Here is a 20,000-nt window from a genome sequence, read left to right on the forward strand (position 1 = left end):
CCATATTCACCAGACCACATCTCATTGCTTATTATTCATCAATGTTTCATTCTCTGTCATCCAACACGGTTCTGATCCGATTGGTTGTTTCCCCACAGCAGAAGGACGACATCAGCCTATCAGAGGGCAGCACGGTGGACCTGAGGAAGCCAGGGGAGGAAGAGGATCAGTACTCAGAGATGGCTGAAGAGGCCATGGACCCCGACAACTGCTTCCCTGACTGTAAGTGCTGCACTCGGCTTACTGTGGAGAGTCATTTCAGTTTCAGTCATTTCCTGGAGTGTGATGATGATGAAAGACCTGAAGTCATCACCGTCTGGTGTGTGGAAACACTGGTGACAGAGTTAGAAACCAATCATAACAACTGTGTTGGCATATCAATGTGCCCATTGGGGATATGGTGAGGGTAATATTGCGGTGCTGAGTAGTCAAATATGTTTTAAATAGCTCACATTACCGGGGAACTATGACAGTAAATAAACATTTATTTTAGCCTACCCCCCACTGGTTGCTTTGGTTCAAGCAGAGTCGGTTTATCATAAAACATTAAACAATTAAGTGACATTTGAGAAGGTAATGGTGCAGTAAATTTAATGTCCTGTGTCGCCAGGAGATTTGGAAAGGCGTGTCACATGCACCAAATGGCCTCCGCTAATTGGATGATGACTGACTCCCCGAACTAACTCGTCACCGGCCAATCAGAGGATACCGGGAAAACGACTGTAGTCATTGTCTGAGTGCATCCTGGAATGGCCGGCTGTGGGTTTTGCTGTGAAGAGCTTTTCACATGTTTGTGTAGAAAATGATTAAACGACATTATTAAAGGTGTGGTGATCTGTGAAAAAAAACATTTGGTTAGAGAGTGAGCGAGCGATAGGATTTTGTGTGACAGGAATCAAACCCTTGTACGGCACAAGACTGTGGTACCCCGCTGAGCCAAAGCCTGGGCATTAGATCAGGGGGATAACAGAAATTCTGCTTATGTGGTCAGAAGTGTGTATGGAGGAAATGTTTAGCTGTAAATGTGTTTCTTGATGCCGGTTAGCCTCTGTTCCATGCATTACAATATATATATATATATATAAATATCAACAACTAAAACAACAGCTGCCCGTAAATTGTATGAATTAAATAACATTTAAAAATGCTCCTGATAATCACAATATAATCAGAATGGAATAAATGTAGGCTATTGTCGTGCTTTGGTTATGATGGCTCTAGTTATTCTCGTAGCCGAGCAAGGTATAGCTTCCAAATATAGCAATCAGGATCCTCTTGATAAGAAATACTCACAGGAGGCGAAGGATATGAACGACACCCAGTTGTTCTATTTGTCTCTGGTTTACTGGTAATAAGGAGGTGCATGAAGCCGGGTACAGATACAACGGTCGAGATGAGACCGAGTTTTACAATGTTGATAACAGACAGAACTGACAGAACTCTGATCACAAGTGTAGAAAATGATGTACTGTGACTAAAATGATCTTGGTTAGATCCCTCACAGAAACAACAACACATGTTTGCTAACAGCTAGTCCAACTCGCTCGAAAGCTAGAACAAGCTGATTGTCAACAGAATTGTCTCTTCCAGTCAGTATAATATATATATTATATTGTTATTAGCTCCGTGCTCTACCAACTGAGCCACAGAGAACAGTATGCCCCCTCGCTGACAGATTTTTCTCAGAACTAATTACAGTTATCAAAAATGAAGTCATTTAACATCAGAAAAATGTTAAAACGGGACTAATCTAAGGGGGCGCGTGCCTTTGTGCCTCCGATGGGCATGCCTCTGCTTCCAGCCTCCTTCAAATTAGAGCAACATATTTTTCTGTCAGGTCGGAGGGTTGTGGTTAGCTACGATAACATCGGCAGTTAGGGGGTTGTTTTGGGCGGGGGGGGGGGGGGGGGGGTAGAAAGAGCAAGAGATGATCCCTTCAAACATCTGCTGAGGAGCGAGGGAGGTTACGCAACGGAGCGCACAGTTATTTCGCTCGAACAACAATTTCAATTTCTGGAGTTAGTTCAGATGTCATGTTTACGTTTCGGGGCATAAAAAGTGAACAAATGTCACATGCGTTCAGCGTGTCAAACATGGTCTCTCTGTCTCTTTGTGATGATGTCATCATCCTGGGGCCTGGAAAGCACAGCTAAAGGATAAACACTTAAACGGCTACAGTAGCTAAGCTAAGCTAGTCTTCTCATACAAATGTCAGCCAACTGAATTAACCTCAACCACGACTCTGTATGTTTACAACAACATTTAAAAGGGAATGTTACCAGAGGGTCTGTCCAGTAACTGAACTAAACAGACAGACTGGTATACAGAGGCCAGCCCTGAACTATCTGTCCAGCTCACTGTAATTGATTGTTATGTGTATTCGGACTTGTGGGGGGGGGCGGAGGAGGGTGGGTGGAGGCGGGGACGGGGGTGGGGGGGGGAGGGGTAGTTTCTGTGGACCCCTCACAGTGGGTTACATTCTGAGAAGAGCCAGCAGCACGCAAGACCATTTTACCTTCTATATCTATGCTGTGAGATAAACATGTCCCCTAGGAAAGCACTATTTAGAGGACTACTACCGTATCTACGCCACGTTTCCCAAGCGGTATCGACCTAGCGATAGCTCTAACACGATGCCATACAGTCGATAGGTCCTCTTGGTTTTTCTCAGCTGTTGATGGCCGCTGATTGCTCGGACGATGCCGGCGCCAGGGCGCTAAAACGTCCATGGCTTCCAAGAAGGAGCTTGAGTGTCGTTACAAATTGAGTTGCAAAGTGGCCCGTTACTGTAAGACCTTTATTACGTTTACAGGCTTTAAGTTGATTTGGACAGGGGGCTCAGATGGTGGTAATGGAGAAGGTTTAACGGCCATGGGTGGCCCAAATTAGATTTCGTCATGACACACACACACACACGCGCGCGCGCACACGCACGCACGCACGCACGCAGACACACACACACACACATGCACGGACACACACTTGGACACACACACACACACACGCACACACATATGTTCGAACACACAGGAAATCACACTCACACACACACACACACACACACACACACACACACACACACACACACACACACACACACACACACACATTGTCATGGGGGAAAGCTTTTAAAGGGTAATTGATACTCGGGATTTAGTCTCTCCAGAGTGGCAGTGTCCTATCTAGTGAAGCCATGAGATTAGCTAAACCACGGGTCCTATCCTGGCGTCCAGACCAGAGCATTAGAACACAACAGACGAGTAGAGCCAAGGTGTGCCAATGCCCACTCAGAGAGACGACACATGACCACGGCTTCTGTATCACACTGTCATACAGAACATCCTGTGTGTTACTGAGATGAGTGGTTCTTGGGTACAACCGGGGAAGAAGGTTTATTGTCAAATGTCATTTCAAGACATTGTGGTGTTCTTATAAATTGTCACTCACCCACCCCTACCCCTGCTCTCTCTCTCTCTCTCTGTGTCTCTGTCTCTCTCTCTCTCTCTCTCTCTGTCTCTCTCTCTCTTTCTCCCCCGACCAGTTTGCACGCGTCACTTCCAGTGCTGTGACTTGAACACGACAGAAGGTGCAGGACAGGCGTGGTGGCGACTGAGGAAGACCTGCTTCCAGATCGTGGAGCACAGCTGGTTCGAGTCCTTCATCATCTTCATGATCCTACTCAGCAGCGGAGCTCTGGTGAGTCATGACTTGAGTTGTGCATGACTGCTCTTAGCCCACCGAGCTAAAACCTTCATCATCGTGATCCTGCGAAGATTCAAAACAACGACAAAACCAATGTTTGTTTGGGCAAGGAATCGGTTACACAGAAGTAAAGCCAAAAAAGCCAAAATATCTGTATGTGTGTGCAGCTGAGAGTAGTCAGGTCAATGATTGGTCAAGCCTTTCATTGCGGTAACGCCAATTAGCATCTGATTGGTCGGAGGCCGGGAGGCGAGGAGGAATGGGGGGGGTGCGGCGAGGCCTCAGCTGTGCTACCAGTACCCCTAACACCACCCCCCCCCCCCTTCCCCTCCACCCCCACACCCCCTCCTTCCGCTCCGTCTCTGTCCAAGAGCAGCTCCTCGTTCCGGCAAGGCATCGCCCCGGCTGTGTGGCGGCGGGCAGCGCCGGCTGGGGGCGCGTGGGCCGCGAATGTAGGCCGCACGATGGCACAGCTCAGGAGAGCGGAGAAAAAGAGTTCTGACGGCAAGCACATCTCGCTGCAGAGGACCTCCTGTAAACAGGGTTCTCTCTTGTGTTGCTCTGTAAAGCTCTCAGTGTTGTCTGTTTATTTCTGTGCTGAAAAGGTCTTTGTTCTGTCACCGAGGACCCTGTAGAAGAGAAACCACGCTCTCTAAAACAGCCTCTCAGAAGAAGCTAGTGTAAAGATACGAACAATCATGTTGTAGAATCCCAAATACTGCCAAAATACAATATAATACAAATACCAGAGGCAGATGGCTCATTTCTAGGCGATATAATAACATAATAACCATCATGTCCGTGTGTCATGTCTCTGCTCTCTAATAACATGATAACAATCCTATCGATGTCCCTGTCGTCAGGCCTTTGAGGACATCTACATTGAGCAGAGGAAAGCGATCAAGGTGATTCTGGAGTACGCCGACAAGATCTTCACGTACATCTTCATCCTAGAGATGATGCTGAAGTGGATCGCCTATGGCTTCAAGAAGTACTTCACCAACTACTGGTGCTGGCTGGACTTCCTGATTGTGGATGTAAGTGCTATGTCCTCACTCTCCTGCGGTTGGTGTATGATGATGAGGCCTTTTCCTCAAACAGTGACATATTTTTGAGACACATGATGTGGTTTTGTTTACTTAGCTCGTCAAAGCGTGTTCTTCGGTATACAGAATACCGGAGAACTAGCTACAGCTCCCCACATACAACGTTACGTGCGTCATTTGAACGCCTGGCGAAGCACATACGTTACAATCACTACGAACAATTATCGTCATTTAGCGTTATTGTCACTTACACTTACTCAAGCTCTCATAAAGATTTGTCCAATCGGCGAACCGTCTACAGTGACTCCACAGACATTCGGGTAATAATATGTCACATATTTACGTGCTGTTTTTAACCAAGCTATCCTTAGGGAGGGAGAGCAGAGCTGAGTTCATGTCAGTCGTTTTTTACATTACATCTCTGTCGGTCTGTGGCAAGAATGTCTTTGGGCAGAGATGAACCAATTAGTTTTTGCTCTCTGCCCACAGACACACCCCACAAAGCAAAGAGAGAGAGAGAGAGAGAGGGAGAGAGTGAGTGGAGAAATGGGGAAGAGGGGAAAGAGAAATGGGGAGACGGGGGAGAGGGGAAATGGAGAGTGAGCGAGAGGTCAAAGCTTACCAGACAGATTTAAACAACAAACTCTCCCTCTAAATTTATCTCCTGCATGACTTCATGTTGGTTCATCATTTATATGAAATAAGTCCAGTCAATCAGAGGAGGCTGGTGGAAGGAGATATCGAAGGACGGGCTCATTTTAATGCATGGAAAGGAATGAGGAATAGTATCAAACAAGTGTGTTTGATACCATTTTTCATTCCATTCCATGCATTACAATGAGCCCGTCCTCCTTACAATGAGCCTGTCCTCTGATATCTCCCTCCACCAGCCCCACTGTAGTCAATGTATACTATACTCCCATAAAAAATCCATAAGGGCTCTTTCAAATGATAGATACACATTCCTCTTTTGAATACGCAGCCGAAATGTAATAACTGTCAAAGCTTGCATTGTCTTATGTCCTGAATCTGAATCTAAGAACAAGTCACCACAAGTTGGTTGGTGTTCACGTCGTTCTAAGTGATGTGATTCAACATTGTAAATTACTGTGTGTTAATGTGTGTGTGTGTGTGTGTGTGTTTGTCTGTGTGTGTGTGTGTGTGTGTGTGTGTGTCTGTGTGTGTGTCTGTGTGTGTGTGTGTGTGCGTGCGTGCGTGCGTGCGTGTGTGTGTGTGTGTGTGTGTGTGTGTGTGTGTGTGTGTGTGTGCGTGCGTGTGTGTTTGGGGGAAGGAGGGGGGGGGGGGGGGGTGATGATGTGTACATGAATGAGCTCACTGAAAAGTCTCTCAATGAGGTGTTCTAATGCATCCTGAAATAGTATGTACACTCAGCGGTCTCCAAGTGCTTAAGTACGAACCTCCCTGGGCAGAAGATAACTAGTTGTGTTTTTTTTCCTTCTTCTTTTTTCTCGTTTGTTCTGCCTGTCGTCCTTCCCAATGATTACAAAGTGTTGTGACGTTTTTTTTATTCTCATACACCCCGAGGCTCAAGAGCATAAAAAGCCCTGGCTCTTGACTCTGTGATTCATTAAAACAACATGACAAAACACAGATGTCTGAGGACCTCTTACACTATCAGTCACTGAACTGATTGGGATATTAGCATTACACAGCGTCTGCAGGAGAGCACATTTATGCATTTTATGATATGTATTTTTTATATGTATTCTTTCAGTTAGAATCACAAAATGGCTCACTGTACTATCTACGAGCTTGGTTTTTTTGCAGATAATAACGATAAAATGGGTGTCTGTTTTCACTGAAAGAACCTGTAATTTGATTCACACAGATATCAGTGATTGGCCTGTTGGCCCGTGCCGTCAGTTTTGACCAAATTGGCACCATGCGAGTCCTCAGGACCCTTCGGGCGTTGCGGCCGCTGAGAGCCGTGGCCCGGTTCGCTGGCATACGGGTAAGACCGGACCTGAACCTGACCACCGCCACCAGCCGACCACCACATGTAGAGATGTAGTTCCTTGTTGTTGGTGAACATTCCTTCCTCCTTCCTCCTGTCCTACACAGATCCAAGCTGATGCTTGGTGGCTAGTCTTAACCCCTAAAACTTTCTTCCTGAATGCTGTGAAAAGGTCCTGGCTACTGTCAACGGTTTTGTCATGACATAGGATCACCTCATTTATTGTATACAGGTGCAGCTGAATATCGGAGAGACAAGTTCCATTCACCAACTATGGCTGACAACACACTGTTCCTCTATTCAAATCACCTCTTTTCATTTTGCACAGCTGCAGAACGAAGGGATAGACCTGAGCTTGTCATTTCCTAATCTGCCCACTGTCTCCTCTCCTCCTAGGTGTCTCTAGTTAGCCTGGTAGCTAACATACAGGTTGTGGTAGCTTCCTAATGCTATGGGGTCCTGCCCTCTGTTTCCTCCCCTCCTAGGTGTCTCTAGTTAGCCTGGTAGCTAACATACAGGTTGTGGTAGCTTCCTAATGCTATGGGGTCCTGCCCTCTGTTTCCTCCCCTCCTAGGTGTCTCTAGTTAGCCTGGTAGCTAACACACAGGTTGTGGTAGCTTCCTAATGCTATGGGGTCCTGCCCTCTGTCTCCTCTCCTCCTAGGTGTCTCTAGTTAGCCTGGTAGCTAACACACTGGGCTACTCCGACTTCGCTGCCATCAAATCACTCAGAACCCTCAGAGCTCTCAGGCCCTTAAGAGCCCTTTCCCGGTTTGAAGGCATGCGGGTAAGATCTGTCTCTCTCTGTCTCTCTCTGTCTCTCTCTCTCTCTCTCTCTACTCACAGACTAAGCTCAACCAGTGTTTGAGTATCCAAATGAACATTGTCAGCTCACTGAATATCTATTCAGGATGGGCTACTGGAAACATAAATCCACTTCACCCCTCTACCAATGGTGTTATAATGCTGTCAAGCTCATGATAACTTCATCTCTTAATTCTCCTACTTAAGCCACTAATCCCTGACCAGACACTCCCATAGAGCCGGCCGGGGCAACATTAGTGGAAATATTAGCACGATTTGTGTTCATAGACCCTTGATCCCCTCTCTACATGACATCATCTTCATTGCCAGTCTCATTCTAGAACTCGGGTCATGCTTTATTCTATAGTCCATTATTGAGTTGGTATTACACCTTGCAATTTCGAGGAATATGGTCATTACATTGTTATTACCATCTCATTACTACTTTCTTTAAAGGGGCAAACCTTTGAAATGATATATCGCCATTGATTCTTGAAGAATGTAACGTATAAATAAATGCCTCATGAGCTTCGTTCAACTGTCTTACCCCGTCAGAACCCAAAATATAAGCTTGTTTTACTCCATTGCAATTGTAAACAAACACTACATTACTATTGGACTACTGTATGCTAGTCTGGTGGCCCCAGATCTGTCCATAGCCTCCTTTCAACTCCTACCACCACTGTCACAAACAGTCTGGCTTCACAACAATCTCAACATTGATATGCAGCCAGAGATTGTTTTTAGACAGCGACAGGGAGGGAGAGTTAACTGAACCGAGGGCCAGGTTTACTGTATGTATTTTCAGATTCAGTTTTGCTAGAGGAAATGACACACGTTTCTAATGAGAAAACCTTTGATAAATACTGTAGCAGTATTATGCATGTGAATAGTCATCGAGTGAACTCTTCCTGTCATAGAACATGGAGTACCCACCTTTCTTATCCACGACCTCTGGACACCTGTGTAGATTTCTATTGGGATTTGTGTTTGTCAGTATTACAACAGTAGTAACCTACTTTTTTCTTCTACGTGTCTTTGTGCTTGCTGTTACTTTTCCCACTCTGTGTGTGTGTGCATGTGTCATTGTGTTCATGTGTTCACATTCGTCAAGCACACCCTTTAAAACGTTGTAGCTAGATGTTCAGTTTGACCATTTAGCATGTATCTTGTCTTCACATGATATGTCCTAAGTGAACAGCTGTCAGCTCTCTAATATCTATGTCATTTCCACTGACGTCCACTGGAGAGAATCTGAATTCCAGACCGTGTAATTTGCGTGCCGTGGGAAGCGGGGGTCTGTCGTCCACCTCGCTCCGCTCCGCCACAGTAGATCTGGATAACAGGATCAGGGTTCATGCCACTTAGAGGGGCTCGGTCCGCGCTGCTCGGCCTCCTGGGTAGAGGAAGTGCTGCCTCGCTACAGAGGAGGGGCTGCACAGCAGATTGCTTAGTGACATCTGTGTGTGTGTGTGTGTGTGTGTGTGTGTATGTGTAGCTTCAGACCGCCAGCCCTCAACAGACTATCATAAAGGACACACACACACACACACATACACATACACACACACACACACACACACAACCCCTAGAAACTCTTGCTCAGCACTCCCTCTGTACTACTATGGAAACTCACCAGCAGACCTGGGCCGGCCGCAATTGATCTTCTTTAGCTGGCTTTGACTAATGGAAGCAGTGGAATTTCCCAAAAAGTGCAGAAATCCCCTCCCAATGTGCCAGGCAAACTCAATTAAACGCACCTCTAAGTATTTCGAAGAAACCAAATACAATTTAGACCCAGGTTGGTTTGAAGAGCGACAGCTGTTCATATTGGAATGTCAAACACATCATATACACATAATTAGGTATGCTCTTCATCTCAAGAGCTAGTTTCACCAGTTTGCCGAAATGTGAAATGTGTGTCTCCACGGTGACAGGTGGTGGTGAATGCACTGATCGGGGCCATCCCCTCCATCATGAACGTGCTGCTGGTGTGTCTGATCTTCTGGCTCATCTTCAGCATCATGGGCGTCAACTTGTTTGCCGGCAAGTTCGGCCGCTGCGTCAACCGGACAGGCTACATCCACAACGTCTCCATGGTCAACAACAAGACGGACTGCCTGGCCATGAACGACACCCAGTTCTACTGGACTAAAGTCAAAGTCAACTTCGACAACGTGGGCGCGGGTTACCTCGCTCTCTTACAAGTCGTGAGTTTCACTTCTCTCTCTCTCTCTCTCTGATTTTCTTGTTCTCGTTTCCTTTCCTCTCAGTTTGAGACATATTTTCCTCCCACTGGCACTTCATACTTTGTGGCTGCCCACCTTGCCTGCTCGGAGAGCCTCAAATCAATCAGGCGGTCTGTAGGGTTTTATTTTTAGTCGCCACGGACGGAGGGCCATTATAGAGAATTCGGTATTCAGCGAGAGAGCATGCACTTCATTCTTGCGGTAGCCTAGCAACAATTCACTTAGCTCCTTTCCGTCACCTTCTTGTGACTGTGCCTCAATGAAAACCTTCCATTTACATCTGGAAATAGTCTGGACACAGTCATTCACAAGAGCCACTAATAACCCAGGAACCAAGGCGAGGAGAAGAAGTATACTCTGGTGGTGTCTCTCTGAGAAGCACTCACTTGTGTTGAAGTAGGGCTCCCCCCCCCCTCCTTTCTTCCCCCCCCCCACGTCCTCCCCCCACCCTGTCTAAGACCAATGACTGTGATACACACTCCAAAAAGGAGGAAGCCTATATAAGGCATTTCCACTGCCATTCAGAAAAAACACAGACATTGTGTCTGCATAATTCTCGTTAAGAGACTGTATGGACAACCTTTAATTATTTGTGGTTATGACAAAACAGGACATCGTTTTAGTATCTTTTGTGTTCTGATTAGTGGTAATGTTGTCATGTTGTCAAATTCTAATTGAAAACTGTATCTGTTGTTCTAAGGCCACATTTAAAGGCTGGATGGACATCATGTATGCAGCAGTGGACTCTCGTGCTGTAAGTATGAAATAGGTTTATGTGGAACATTGATAACACTATCTAATATCGTGCCATACCCAGAGTAACATGACTTGAATGACATTTCATGTTTTCCCACAATGCCAATCGCCACCATAGTTACAATGCTTTGAAGCTGTAATTACAGTATCTGAAATCGTTACTGGATATATGACATACACAATGGGATATGCACTCCTATCATGTCCCCCAGGTGGAGGAGCAGCCTATCAAGGAAGTGAACCTGTACATGTACCTGTACTTTGTCATCTTCATCATCTTCGGCTCCTTCTTCACCCTCAACCTCTTCATTGGAGTCATCATCGACAACTTCAACCAACAGAAACGAAAGATAAGCATCCAACACAGCTCTCGCAAAACACTCAGATGAATGCCAAAACTTTTTTTTACATATATTATAATATATATATATATATATATATATATATATATATATATATATATATATATATATATATATACATATATACCTTTTCAGGTCACCTGTACCTTGTATCCCCTGAATTGTAAACAGGTGCCAAACAGTAAATCTAACCTTTGTACATCTGACCTTCTATCTAGACATCTATAATAACAGAGACATGGTGTGTCCTTACTTAGGAGGGCAGGACATCTTCATGACAGAGGAACAAAAGAAGTATTACAACGCCATGAAGAAGCTTGGATCTAAAAAACCTCAGAAACCCATCCCCAGGCCCCTGGTAAGACACTCTTCACTGCACTGACCCCCACGGTGGCCACCGTGTTTGTGACACGTGTGTAAATATGGAAATGATCATAGTGAGGTGTTATTGCAGAAGATGTTGTTGCACTGTGTAACACGGTCTGTAAGTGTATCAGCTAGTGACTTGGAGCACCATAATGACTCTTCTCCCCAGAATCCAGTGCAAGGCTTCTTCTTCGACCTGGTGGCCAAGCAGGCGTTTGACATCATCATCATGGTGCTGATCCTCCTCAACATGATCACGATGATGGTGGAGACAGACGAGCAGCCGGCCCGGATGGAGTACATCCTCAACAAAATCAACCTGGCCTTCATCATCGTCTTCTCCATGGAGTGTCTCATGAAGATCTTGGCGCTGCGCTGCTACTTCTTCACCATTGGTTGGAACATCTTCGACTTTGTGGTGGTCATCCTCTCCATCGTGGGTGAGTCTAGCACAGAAACCCCAGCAGGGATAAATCAGACATTTGTGGAAAAGTATTTGAAATACTCTCACTACAGTCTGTAGTTGCCTACTGTACATATACACACATACAAACAATGTTTTATTTGCCAATCAACTGTTTGGAATGTGGTATTTTCTGTGCACATCCCCCCGAGACAACACACATGCACACCCCACAGCTCTGGGCTCAGTGCCCCTGGAGCAGTTAGCCTTGCTCAAGGGCACAACGGCAGTGGTAGGTACCTTTGATACAAGCTCACATCCAGCTCCCTCCTGCGGTGGGGGTCGAACCAGCTGATAGCTGGCCGGCCTCTGTAACTTCTAGGCTACCTGCCGCCCCTACACATACAGTAGTAACCCTAATAATGTCAGTGTGAAATGTGGCCCAACCAAAGTCCCATGAGTCACCTGCCATACACAGATCATGACATTTAGTTGGATAGGAACTCTTGAACTTCTCCATAAAAGGCACACCCACTCATTTTAAATGACTGCCGTTTCACTATAACCCACAAACACCACTTGTATTGCACATTTCAGAACTCTATTGTAACTGATGGAATCTGTCCATCATGTGTATGTTAGCCATTACCTTTGGCATTTCATGTTATCCATCATTGAGGGTACCTTGCCATTTAAAGGAAGTAAGTCTATGGTCAGCCACTCTGTTCTGGGCTAAGAGCCTCTATGCAGTCTCTTTACATATATGTTCTCAATGACCCTGGTCAGACACTGAGATTGCACCTATAAAGCCAGCACACTGGCTGAGTGTGAGTGGTGTTCCCTGCTAAGTGCTAACTAAGGTATGTGTGTGTCTGGGGGGGGGGGGGGGGCAAGGTTACCTGGCAGGAGGTGAAGGTAACTGCAGCAATCAAGGCTGTTGCTTGGAGGAGGGGAGTGGGGGGTGGGGTGATTCAGACTTGATTGAGGTGTTACATCAGCTGACTGGAGGGGGGGGGTTGGGTAGGGTGCTGGAGGGGCCCGCTGGAGACTGATGGGGGGCTGGGTGGGTTGATGTATGGTTCCACAGGGTGGCCCCCATACCCCCTCCTCATTCAACCCATAACTCAGGTGACATAAGGAGTCTCTCCGAGGACACTAATCAAGGAGAGATGGCTGTGTGATCGTGGGTGTGGGGAGAAGATGAGGGGGAGAGAACATAAATGTCATTTGAGGGCATACTGGACACTGTGTGTCAGGGCAGGGTAACACTTAATATCAAGTTGTTCTTATATTATATACCTGTGTAATAACACTGTAAATACCATAGTAACATCAAATGTATTAGCATGTTCTGCCATGGTAGGTAACTGGTAATTACTTTTAGATGTATATGAATGCAGTTGTTGTTTCTTGTTCCACAAGAGGAATTATAAGCGGTGATTACAGTGTTATTACACTGCTCAATATACATAGGGGTGTTATAGGGGAGGGGAGCCCTTTATAATTCATCTCTGCTTTCACATCCTACAGGGATTGTTCTAGCTGACATCATAGAGAAGTACTTTGTTTCGCCCACGCTGTTCCGAGTGATCCGATTGGCCAGGATAGGACGAGTCCTTCGACTCATCCGCGGGGCCAAAGGGATAAGGACCTTACTGTTTGCCTTAATGATGTCACTTCCTGCCCTGTTCAACATCGGCCTCCTCCTCTTCTTGGTCATGTTCATCTACGCCATCTTCGGCATGGCAAACTTCGCCTACGTCAAGAAGCAGGCGGGCATCGACGACATGTTCAACTTCGAGACCTTTGGCAATAGTATGATCTGTCTGTTCCAGATCACGACGTCGGCTGGCTGGGACAATCTCCTCAGCCCCATCCTCAACAACTCTCCCGAGGAGTGTAACCCCACCATCCCCCACACAGGCACCAACGCCAAGGGCAACTGTGGAAACCCCTCGGTGGGCATTACCTTCTTTGTCACCTACATCATCATCTCCTTCCTCATCGTGGTCAACATGTACATCGCCATCATCCTGGAGAACTTCAGCGTCGCCACAGAGGAGAGCACGGAACCGCTGAGCGAGGACGACTTTGAGATGTTCTACGAGGTATGGGAGAAGTTTGATTCCGAGGCCACGCAGTTCATAGAGTACGCCAAGCTGTCGGACTTTGCTGACACACTGTCAGAGCCTCTGAGGATCGCCAAGCCTAACAAAATCAAGCTGATCTCCATGGACCTGCCCATGGTGAGCGGGGACAAGATCCATTGCCTGGACATCCTGTTTGCCTTCACCAAGCGTGTGCTGGGGGAGTCCGGAGAGATGGACGCCCTCAAACAGCAGATGGAGGAGAAGTTCATGATGGCCAACCCTTCAAAGATTTCCTACGAGCCAATCACGACCACCCTGAGACGTAAACAGGAAGAAGTGTCCGCCACGGTGATCCAACGGTGTTACCGTAGACACCTGATCAGACGGCAGTTGAAACAGGCATCTTTCCTGTACAGACAGGTCAACACTCTCAGTCACTCTGATGAGGGCGGGCCCCCGGAGAAGGAGGGGCTTATAGCCATCATGATCAAGGAGAACTATGGCAGTGCAGAGGTGGAGCTGATGGAAACTGTCTCCTCCACGTCCTCACCACCATCTTATGACAGCGTCACCAGGGCAACAAGTGAGCTTTTCCAGGCTCTGATACCAGAGGCCAGGGACAGTGACCTGAGCGAACAGTACCCCTCCCCCGACAGAGACCGCGAGACATTTCTGTAACGAACGTGACAAGGAAAACACTTTTTTCTTATTTTATTTTTGTTTACCGAATGTAACATAGCTCAAATGACTCACTGGTTCAGAGACACAGGACATGTGGTGACGCAGCAAACCTGCAGAATTTTATGGGAAAAGCGGATTACATGGATTATTTTTCTTGGTGAACAGTCTTTGTGGGAATATACACAAAGGGAGAGAGAGCACCTCTGACCCTGCTCATGGTAGTTCAGTTCCACAGGTTAATATGCATGAAGGACTTCTGCAGGTTCATGACAGAGAGATATATCACTGATGTAACCATCTTTTATTAGACTGAAAGAAATACAGTTTATCAATATTTACAAAGTATGCCTGACTGTATGAGTTTATGAAAGGTCTTACGTATATCTGTGTGATTCCTTATGATAAAGAGCTTTAACTGTGAGAAGGCAGAGAAAATAACAAAGGGATACATTTTTCGTAGTAAAGTATAACTTTGTTGATGTTACCAGTCTTTCATAGCAGTACAATTACTACTATTTTTGATATTTTTTAGAGTAAGACATGATCTCTTTTGAACTGGAGTGGCTAATCAAGGGAAGGTAATTCTACCACACTGTAACAAGACAAAATGGCAGGTGATGATGATTTAAGGTATGAAAACTACAACTCTAATTTCAGTTGTTTCAACATTTTTGCACTTTGCGTTAACACATTAGTTATCCCCCCTGTACGTCATTCAGTTGTTCATAGACGATCTGGTCCATGTTACACTAAGAGGCAGTGCAGTAACTACAACCAGTATAAGACAATCAAACACTACATTCTTATCCTTAAGATTGACTTGATTTTAACAGATTTTTATTTCTCAACAACTTCTATTGGATCCAAATTGCCCAACTGGCTGTGGATCTATTTTCTACGAGCATCAGCAGTCCTATTCACTGTTAGTCAGGGGGATAAGCCTGTTTATTTATTTTATTTTTTGAAGTACTGTATTTGTTTTGCATGTTTTGACTGCGTCATAGAGATGTCACACTCAAGGCTGAAAACAATTCTTTATCTACTTTGCACAAACTGTGTTTTTAGCAATAATTTGCTCCTTATAAGTGAGTTCTTATAAGATGAAGTGTCAAAGTTTGTACAGCGTTCTGTTCCGATCTCTACAGAGCTTCTCTCTTGGTTACCCTTACTCACACTTACAGTACTACTGGCACCTCTGGTCTCTGTTACACTAATAAGTAAAAATGATGACAATAAAGACACTGCTCAACTTTAATATGATGTTGATTTCAGGTTATGGTTGCAGATGTGTTGAAGGGCTGTTTTCTGTAGCAATAGATCCAGTGTGTGCCTGGTAAACCCCTGTCCTGTTTCTATATGGACCTCTAGGTAACACTGCACTTAAAGACAACAAGTATAGGGCATTATGATGCTGAAATAATGTGTCAGTGTACAGTAGACCTAAAGATTGTTATTGAGAGAAGCATGATATATTGACTTTAACATAACTTACATTAAGGTGCCCTTTATAAAGGGTTTATACATTGTTAAGACTAGTTTATAAACTATTCATTATTTGTTTATAAATCCTTTATAAACCATTAACAAATAGGTATAACTCATTAATTTCAACTCTCCGATAGGCTAAGTGCAACCACACTATTTGGCAAGCACCACTGCTATTGAACAATATATAACAAATGTGTTATAATTATTTGTTAAAGATTTATAAAGTATTTATAAACAAATAACCAATAATTTATTTACTAGTTACAAATCATTTATAAACCCTTAAACCTTAATGTAAAGTGTTACCGACTTGGACAATAAGACATTATAAAAGGTTCATAAGTGCTTATAGCAGGTATTGATGCATTATGTCTGTTGTCTGTAACTGCAGTGTTACTGACCTCCGCTCACACAGTACCCATTAAAAGCTATGGGTGGGAGGTCGGTCAAACTGCGGTTGGCCAGTGGGGGCTTTTCTAATGACATTTCTGATTGCATGCTTTGTATGGGCGGGGAACATGTTTAAGCTCTTGGAGCAATCATATTGGTTGTTTGGGGAGGTTTTACACAACAGTCATGGTGAAAAGTGAACTCTGCTCCTCTCTGTTCTAAATGTACTGTTTCATCATAAACAAGAGCTGCTTCGTCATAAAAAAGACATCAGAGAAATCCATGGAAAACGTTTCTTGTTCATTATTATAAGTGTTAACATTATGTTATGTAAATGAGGTGCAACAATTGATAGAAGTCATTATTATACAGTGTATATATATTTATTTTATTGAGCATGTCACATTGTTCACTTATAATATAGTGCCTCAGTGGAACCCACACTGGTGTAGAAATACCTTTTAGTACTGTACTTTTAAGTCAAAATGTTTTTTAGTACTTTGCAAATTCATGTCTCTATATATAAAACAAGCCCTTCTGTAAGAAAACAGACTTTAGTACCTTAGATGATTCGTATCAGACAACCAATGTGGTATATTACAATAAAAAACATATACTGTACACTAATATAATAAATCCTCATGGAGGAGAATTTTATTTATTTAACCTTTATTTATACAGAGGAAAACACACTGAGACCAAGGTCTCTTTTGCAGCACACCCTGTCCACAATATCTATACAATTACAAAACAACACATACAAAATCCAGCACAGTTACGTATATACAGAAATCAGAGATCCTCAATCAACACACCGCAAATTACGCGAGCACCAAAACAACCAACTGAAATGTTTTTTGTCCATCATTCCAGCAGTGAGGTGCATCATAACTAAAAGTGGATTTACCCAATTCGGTGGAGACCCGAGGAACCTCAAGAGTTAACCAACTCTGAGAACGAGTTAGGTCATTTATGTTCTTGAATTTTCAATAATGAGGTTAGGTAAGCCGGGAGTTTATGCAGTAGGGCTTTAACAAGATCCAGACAACCTTTTGATAAAGTATCCAATGATGAGTATTAAAACTATCACCTGTGATAAAGCGAAGGGCACTATGGTATGACATACAAAGGTTTAAGAGTAGTGGCTGCTGAATTTTGGTACTGTAGATGATATCACCATAATCAATCATTGGCATATGCACAATCTTTCTACTGTTCAGGGAAAGGTAAAATGTATCCATATAAAAGAAGCCCAACTTAGCTTTTTATCAAGCTCCTGAATGAATAAGCTGTGACACATTCAAGGGGGGCACCACCCAAAGTACACACACATAAATCAGACACATATTTCTGTGATTTGGTAAATAACATATACTTAGTTTTTCCAGCATTACCAATTTCAGCCCAACAAATGCTTTTATAGGACAGTGAATGTAGACTGTAGCTCAGAAAGAGCCTGGTCAATCGTGGGGGGAATAGCATATACAACAGTGTCATCAGCATATAAATGCAGGTTACAATTATTTACAGATAATCCAATACCGGACCAAGAATCGATCCTTGTGGAACACCCTTTGTTATGTAACACCATCAGTTAAGAGTAATGTATTTTCAAACCAGCTACATGAAGCCTGATCCAGGCCTATTTCAGACAACCTCTGAGTGAGTAGATAATGGTTGACTGTATTGAGTGCCTTGGAGAGATCGATAAATATGCAGCACCATGTTTTTTTCTGGTCTAGGCAATTTAACACATCATTTAAGACAAGTGTAGCAGCTGAGACTGTGCTATGACCAGGTCTAAAACCAGTTTGGTGCACATTTAGAATAGAATGAGAAGATTAATAGCTGGGAGTTGATCAGGGATACTTTTGGAAAGGCATAGCTTGGATATTGGGTGGTAGTTACCTAGGTCACCATCTTTATGGAGAGGGAGCACATGGGCTGCGTTCCAAACCTTCGGGATAGCACCTGAGATAACAGATAATTGCGCTGGGCAATATTTTGATGGTACTGTGCACGATTTAAGTAAAATTTGCAACCCCAATTGCAGAGAAGGACAGGTTCATATTTTGAGGACAATGTCATGTGTTCTGGTATGATTCAGCATTGGCAAACATGTTTATCTTGGTCATTCAGAGGAGACTCATGCTACAGTAACTCAGAACATCAACTCTACTGACCCAGCATGATGTAGGTTACTGACTGTAACTAAGGATCACATGACTCTATCTGGTTACACAAAGACAGATCGCTGCTGGGACAGAAACCAGAATACTGTCGACCCTCACAAGACTCTTTAGAGCATCAGTCATTTGGCTTCTCTCCTATTTGTAGTAAATAGAATAATCCAATAGTTAGATATAATAATAGAATCATTAGAATAACTAAGTTACACCGTGTTGTCAAGGAGGCAAAATGTAACAGATGAGGACACACAAAAAGCAGCATCTCATTAATTCGTATGAATTCATACAAACAGCAGAACACCAAATTAGCTAATTCTTGTTACAGTTTGTCCTGTAGGACTTATCCTAAGGGACTCTAATACTTTGGAAATGCAATAGCTTGGATATTGTACGATAGTTACCTAGGTCAGAGAGGTCACCACCTTTCTGGAGAGGGAGCACATGGGCTGCCTTCCATCCTTGGGAATAGCACCCGAGATAACAGTCAGATTAAAAATGTATGTCAATGATCAAGGGGGCAGAAAGCTGCAATAGGCCTGGATCAAGCTCCAATGGATTTTCTGTCACTTTTAAGCAGGGAATATAGTACATTATAAGTAGAAAATTGTTTCAATTAAAACAAAGATTTGCTAGTAGTTGACTGATCTCCCATCAAGCCAACTGGAAGCTGGGAGTTGGGAGCACAGTAGACCGAATGACCAGTGTCAGCCAATTTCTCTCAAACAAAAAGCCTGCCAAGAAAAATTACTGATTAAAAGCATCACTTATCTGATTTTCTCATCTCATCTAAGTAATGAGGCCAGAGTCTGACAAAACTTAGCTTAGCAGGGTGGAAGAGGAATTTCCACGTTTCAGAGCATTAACTGTTTTCCAAAATATAGTAGGATCACCAGCAGAATCTAAGATATACTGTATTATATGAGTTCAACAACAGAAACCCATGCAGTTCAGATAGTAGCTCAATGCTCAATAATGTCGTGTTACATAGAAACATTCCTGTTCTTTCTGTAAGTCAAATTAAATGTATTCAGTTATTTATTTAGAAAATTCATTTGACAGGGACAGTGCACATTAATCAACATCATCTCAGTTTACACATTAATGTAAATGTGTCCGTTAGCCATACAGCTCACTGTAGAAGTAGCAGGTACTGTACTATAGATTTTGTAGGCCCTAAGGCTTTTACCATGGGCTTTTGTTGTGTGTGCATGTCATGTGAGTGTGCGTGTGTGTTTGTGTGTGTGTGTGTGTGTGTGTGTGTGTGTGTGTGTGTGTGTGTGTGTGTGTGTGTGTGTGTGTGTGTGTGTGTGTGTCTGTGTGTGCAGCTCTCTGATGAGATGCTATCAGATGGGTTGTGTGTAATGGAAGCAGAGCAGATCGAGGTTGACATCTGGAGTCAGGGTGAGGACCGCTTCTGTTGATTTGGTTTGCAGCCACATACACACACACACACACACACACACACACACACACACACACACACACACACACACACACACA

General features: G+C 44.1%; 1 protein-coding gene across 1 annotated transcript in view; it reads left to right on the forward strand.

Moving 5' to 3' along the window:
• The window catches only part of scn5lab (sodium channel, voltage gated, type V-like, alpha b), a gene marked incomplete at its 5' end in the record, with an annotated part of 55,607 nt that extends 41,114 nt beyond the window's left edge, over window positions 1-14,493 (forward strand). The window contains 10 exons of the mRNA XM_083688908.1: window positions 99-222; window positions 3,542-3,696; window positions 4,566-4,739; window positions 7,387-7,509; window positions 9,464-9,736; window positions 10,476-10,529; window positions 10,744-10,885; window positions 11,151-11,251; window positions 11,429-11,699; window positions 13,193-14,493. Of these exons, the coding sequence (XP_083545034.1) occupies window positions 99-222; window positions 3,542-3,696; window positions 4,566-4,739; window positions 7,387-7,509; window positions 9,464-9,736; window positions 10,476-10,529; window positions 10,744-10,885; window positions 11,151-11,251; window positions 11,429-11,699; window positions 13,193-14,430 (2,655 nt within the window). The 3' untranslated portion in view covers window positions 14,431-14,493. The remainder of the gene's footprint in view (window positions 1-98; window positions 223-3,541; window positions 3,697-4,565; window positions 4,740-7,386; window positions 7,510-9,463; window positions 9,737-10,475; window positions 10,530-10,743; window positions 10,886-11,150; window positions 11,252-11,428; window positions 11,700-13,192) is intronic.
• Between the last annotated feature and the right edge of the window lie 5,507 nt (window positions 14,494-20,000).

The sequence above is a fragment of the Argentina silus genome (assembly GCF_951799395.1).
Source record: "Argentina silus genome assembly, chromosome: 1".
In the NCBI taxonomy this organism is placed as follows: Eukaryota; Metazoa; Chordata; class Actinopteri; order Argentiniformes; family Argentinidae; genus Argentina; species Argentina silus.